At 39.8% G+C, this 6,000-nt stretch overlaps 1 protein-coding gene across 5 annotated transcripts in view; it reads left to right on the top strand.

Moving 5' to 3' along the window:
• The first annotated feature begins 290 nt into the window (after positions 1-290).
• Positions 291-6,000, top strand: part of ANKS1B (ankyrin repeat and sterile alpha motif domain containing 1B) — a 409,682-nt gene continuing 403,972 nt past the window's right edge. The window contains exon 1 of one of the 5 annotated variants that reach the window (XM_015627529.3): positions 291-618. In XM_015627529.3, the coding sequence (XP_015483015.1) occupies positions 485-618 (134 nt within the window). In that variant the 5' untranslated portion in view covers positions 291-484. The remainder of the gene's footprint in view (positions 619-6,000) is intronic. The other 4 variants (XM_015627528.3, XM_015627530.3, XM_015627525.3 and 1 more) reach the window with 4 other exon arrangements.

Raw genomic sequence — 6,000 nt, 5'->3', positions numbered from 1 at the left:
GCCGCGTCTCCTCAGCAACGGGCCTGGCACGGCAGGGCTGCGCCTCCTCTCTCCTTCCCTCCCTCCGCCCGCTCCTCCCCGCTTCCGTCCGTCCGTCCGTCTGTCCATCTGTGAGGGTCGTTATCCCCGCCGGCCCGTCCGGCCACACGGGCCGAGGCTGCCCGCTCCCCCCGCCCCATCCGCCCGGCCGGGGCTGTGTGTGCATGGGAGTGGGGGGAGGTTCTTTATTGGCCTCGTCCTCCCTCTCTCCCTGCCTCCCCCCTTCTTCCACACTCCACCCAGAAATGATCCAGTGAAACTAGGAGGAGGTGATTCTCCTCCTCCCTCCTGCTGCTGCTCCTGCTGGTCTGGAAGGGACTGCAGGAATCTCTGCTGTGCTCTGCTCTGAGGCAGGGTCTGGGGAGGGGAGACCGTTCTGTGGAGGGAGGGGGCCGCTGTGGCCCGGGGTGCAGCTCTCCCGTGGGGGGCTCCTTGGTTCCCGACCATGGGGAAGGACCAGGAACTGCTGGAAGCCGCTCGCACTGGGAATGTGGCTCTGGTGGAGAAACTCCTCTCTGGGAGGAAAGGAGGGATCCTGGGCAGTGGATCTGGAGCTATTCCCTTATCCAGCTTATTGAGGTAGGGACATCGTTCCCCATAAAATGCTGGGGGTATTAACCTGTTCTTCCCTATCATCATTATCATCGCCCCTCTCATCTTCATTTCCATTCCTGCATCCTTCATAGTAACAATAAATCGTTCACTCTCTCGCCAAGTACAAGCATGCCAGGGTTTAAAGTCACAGGCAGTCATTTTATTAATGTAGTGGTACTGAATTTCCTGTCTTCAATGCGTCTGCAGGGTCCTTGTTCATTCTGTTACTAGCTGTGGTGCAGAACTTATGTTTTGACTGCTGGGTTAATACATACAACGTATTAATTGCCCTTCCTTTGATATTTCCATCTTCAGATTTCTACTTTAATCACAGATGGAAGTGTTTATCACAGACAAGGCATTGCATCGTGGAATTCTGTGTTAAAAGACGTAGCTTCACCCCATACCCTCACCCATAGCTGCTACCCTTGCTGGCAGAAGAAATTAGGCATGCCATAGTAATAAGCCTACAAAACAAAGAAAGGGAATCTTTTTTGTGGGAGACCATCGAGGCAGAGGAGGTCTAAAACTTAGGGAGCAGGTTAGGTAAGAGCAGCATTACTTTCAAGGTACCTGGCTTTAGTGGAGTGTAACTGGGTTACTGGCCATGTTGGGTGATAGGGCTTAACTTCAGTCATTAGTTGTGTCTCCTGGGATCTACAGCATAGCTTTGATCGTAAGTTTCATCATGCTCTTGAGTCAGTGTATTGTCACAATCATTTACGGCATTGGACTGTATTCAGAGCAGAGAAGGTCTGCAGCACACAGTCCAGTGCTGGTGTTCAGTGCTAAACTAGGCATAGCAAAGGAAGACAAAATGAACTGAAACACTGTTGACCTAGAACTTGAATAAATTGGGGGTTTGGTTTGGTTTTTTGTTCCTTAAAGAAAGAAAAGGCCTAGCACAATGGAAATTGATTAAATGAAAATATATTTGTGATTCTGTTGCCAGTGCCTTCTTGTCAAGGTATTTATATTATTTCCAAGTTCCCTATCAGGGAAAATTTAATGTTCACTCTCCAAGTTATACTGTTCAAACTCTATTATAAAACCTTGCTATTTTAAAGCTATGTTTAGTCCTGTAAACAACAACAGTTCGTGTATTTGGTAGTTTACCAAAGTTCTGTGGTGCCCCAGCTCAATTAGCTATTGCACCACTGTTGAATTACTAGCCCATTGACCAAAATCAAAACACACCATGTGATTGCTTTTTTATACTGTGCTCGAATAGGCTGCTTAGGAAGAAGTGTACCAGATAGTCAGTTGAATTTGAAATATGATTCCCACTTTTCTAAGTACAGTAGTAAGTTCACTTCAGTACAATGACTAGCCATTTATAATCTAGTTCTAATGCCTGGTTTGTGTGGTGGCTTTCTCCAGAGCTACTGCCTGTGCTGTATTCTTGCACTGTTAATTTCATGCTGTATGTCGTGAGGGGGTGTATTTGCTTGTGCTTGCCTTTCTTTACTAAACAGCATTGTTGTATGTTGTGTACACAGAACACGTGAACAATGTGTTTTGTATATACAGATGTGTCATCACAGTCCTTGTTTCTTACTCAGGATTGAAGAATTTTAGGTTATAAAGTCAACTGGCTTTTTTTTTTTTTTTTATTTCCTGGAAGTGCACTTAACTTGAAGAGAAGTAAAGTAGAGTAAAACAAATACTATTTAATTTATGGCATTTCTAACTAATGTTAACAAGAATGTCCATGGCTTCCGTAAAGTAACTCCAAAAATTAGGAGCGAAGTTCCAGCTGTATGCTGCATCCAGCTGTATGATGAAATATTTCTAATTTAGAAAGAATTCAGTAATGGTCTGATGCTTAAATGTTCACAATCTAACACACTATGGAACATAAGACTTTTTGGAGGGTTCAGCACAAATGGTCAAAGCAGAAACTACTATGTATTACAGTAAATGTTTTTCAAGAAAGAATTATATGTGACAGGTATTTTGACATATTTTGACAAATACACATTTTTTGTTTGGTTGGTTTCTGTTTGGTTTTTTTGGGGGGGGGAGGGGATTTGAGATGGTCCATGATCTAACTGATGCCATTAATTATGGATTAAGTCCAGAATGACATGCAAGATTAAGGTTGGATCTATCTTAGTAAAGAAAAAATAGAAACAATATGAAAGTCATATGAACATTCTGATCCTGTTTGGGAAATCAACGCTTACTGAAAATAGCAAAGTTGTAGAAGAGCCATACTTGTACAGTATAAAAGTTTGAGTTTGGGGGGGAATTCAAAGATTTTTTTTAAATAGAAAACCTGAAGAAGTTTACTAGTAGAGCTATATTGGTATTTTTGCATACAGTTTATTAGAATAAAAAGTTTTGAAAGCTGTTTTAAAAAAAACTAACATAAAAATATAGGGATGTAATTTTCTTAATTTTATTTAATATTTAGGAGTCATTTTGTCAGTAATTGCTGCTGTTTTTTTCATCATAGTTATTGCTTAGTTTCTAAAATGGTGCCCCAGGACCGTATGTGTCCCACTGTGGTAAGAAAGGTCCATGTTGATCTTTCTTTCTCCTTTTGGCAGTGCTGTTTCTAGTGTTAGGTTGGAACAGTCCAACTCTTTCAGCATGCAAATGGGCTAATACTGTGCCTGATGTGTTGGTCTAGGTAGTAGGAGTACATTATCTCTTTGGATTTCTTCAGGGTGCTGGGGACAACTTAGTTTATGTGGCTGAACTCTCTACAGTTAGACACCTTTTTCTGGTGTAAATTTCCTTTACAGTAAATATGCACCCTGTGAATGAAATTTAATATTCATAAATTGACAAATACACATTGATTGTTTTCTGAACCAATGAACAAACTATCTGAGCTCTGATGTCCTATTTACATTTTTATAACAGCATTTTTTTCTTAGCAGTTAACGTGTTTTATGGTACTTGGGGGGAAAATAGGGCAAACTTTTGTATGGGCATTCCATAGTTAGAACTATTTGTTGATGCTAATTGCAGACTAAATTATATAATTTTTGAAGGCCTGACTTCTAACTCCTAAGTCATTAAATTATGACAACAGTTCAGGAAAACACCTCTGTTCTGGAAGGCTATTTAAGCACACATATAAATGTATGAATTAATTCCTGCGAGAATTTAGACACGTGCTTAGAGTATGTGAAAAGTGCATAAAAATGATGTATGCTTAATTAAGATCTCATATGCACCCAGATATCTGTAATACTTACTACATAATACCTCATGCCTAAATTGGTTTATCTAAAACAATGACAACAAATCAGTGTGGACTCTGTAACTTGTTTCAGCTCAGGAGAAGTTTTGGAAGGCTGCTCTGGGTCAGTTTTTGCCCCCTGCCTCAATTTCTATAGTTTGCCCTTTATCATAAAGATTGCAGGCAAATATAGTGAAGGTGAATTTCTCAGGTGCAAAATCAGCATAAGGCATTGCAACATACTAGAGCAAGTAACCTAAATAAATGCCTAACTTAATGTTGTTCCTTAAACGTGGGTGCTTCCTGGTACTTTAGGTGCCCAGGTGTTTTCTGAATGGACTGATGGACCTTGAAAAAGAATCAGGAGCTCTGGAGATACATCTAAATTCCTGGTGTGATACACCAGGATATCTAAAACTGTGTTACATGTTTTGCCTGTGGTCTCTAACCCAAAACATTAGTGCAGGGCTGGAGTCTCTTCTTTTACTATGTTGAGACACCTCATGAAACATTCAAAGTCTTAAGTCTAAATTTATTGTTTCTGTTTCTTTGTGGATTCCACTGCCTGGAATTGTCATATGTTAGTTATTAGCTATGTTTCGTATTAAAAAATGGAAGTTTTTAAAGTTTAGAATTGTGGGTTATTTTCCAGATTGCAAATAGAATTTTCATATATTTTTACCTAATTTCACTAGCTTTTCTATTATTCCAGTGTAAACACAAAAACTTGACAGTAAAATCCCACAGTTTCTCTAACAGAATGTATAATTTAATTTCTGTATCCCAAATCCTTAAATTTGTGTTAAAGGCTTTAACACATAGAAAGAGTATAGTGTTTCTAACAACCTGGTATTTTTAATTTACTTAATTTGATTATCTCTGTATGCATAGTCTGTTTTAATTGACCAACCAGTTGTTCATTGTTGGATAAAGACAGCCTTTGTTTCTTTCAAAGAGTTTTTAGGAAAAATAACTTTGAAGGTTTTAATGTATCTCAGAGACCTTACCTCATTTTGCCACATGTAGCCATGGCCATGCCTATTTGTTCTATGTTACTAGCAGAAACGGATAGTTTTTGATTATATGCTAATTTTTAGTCTTTTTAAACTGTACATGTTAAAAGAACTTTGGATTTTTAACTGGACTGTGGGATTGAATATTAATTAATATGAACTGGCACAGAGTAGTAGGGAAGGTTGAATTGGCCCTTTTTTGCTCTTTGTTGGCTGTTGCCATTACACAGCATGAGAGGGTGGAGCGGCCTGCCTGGAGCTGGTTTTTTCCCTTTCCACACTTGGCAGTGTGGCAGGGAATGGCTTCGTTCTTTGCTCAGCCTTACTTAGCGCTGCTACACCACGTATAGGCCTGGCCCAAGTTATTTCTCCTCTAAAGTGTAAGAAACACGGCAAGCAGATTGTCAGTCTGGGAGTTGCAATCTGTTTCCTCATCTGTTTCTCAGAGCAGTGTCTTGCTTGCAGCAAAGCCACAGTTTAGCCTGATGGCCTCAGTGCGTGCTGAAAGCCACACAGATCCTCTTCTGTCCTTGTGCCGAGCCCTCTGATTCATTCAGCTTCTTTTGCAAAAGCAGATCTCACTTGGTAGGCCTTGTCCTAAGCAGAGACCAGCATTCCCAGATTTCCCAATAACCTTCTTTATCCTGTTAGAATAGGTAACCTAATTCTTTTGAGGACATATTTAATCTTTCTTCTTTCTGCCTTTCAGTATGGAAAGCAAACTAATAATCAGGACAACAGTTTATGCTTCTTGGTATTAGTGATAGTTGATTGCTGCTTAGACTCTGTTTGCCCTTTCAAATGTTTGAGTTTCTCAGCCTTCATTTTGTTGAAGGCTAAGAGAAGCTCATCTCCTTCATTATCTACCCTTCTTAGACTTATTTTTATTCTTGTTTTTGATAAATGCTTTCAATCAAAGTTCAGACAACATTTTATCTATTGAACTCCTTAGATTTATTCTCTAGTTTGAAATATTTACAATATGTAAAGGTAGCAATATAACAATATCCAGAACATCTGATAGATGGTTAAGGGCAAGGCGATTCTCAAGGTCTGTGTAATAAATCCTCCCTAGGAGTTCAGTATGAGCAAGCTCTGTAGTTAAACTCTATGGATAAATCTCTCATTTCTTACTCCAGAAATAGTTTTCTGAATATTGGT

The sequence above is a fragment of the Parus major genome, chromosome 1A (assembly GCF_001522545.3).
Source record: "Parus major isolate Abel chromosome 1A, Parus_major1.1, whole genome shotgun sequence".
In the NCBI taxonomy this organism is placed as follows: Eukaryota; Metazoa; Chordata; class Aves; order Passeriformes; family Paridae; genus Parus; species Parus major.
The sequence above is the reverse complement of the archived record's forward strand: the minus strand, read 5'-3'. Positions and strand labels throughout refer to the sequence as shown.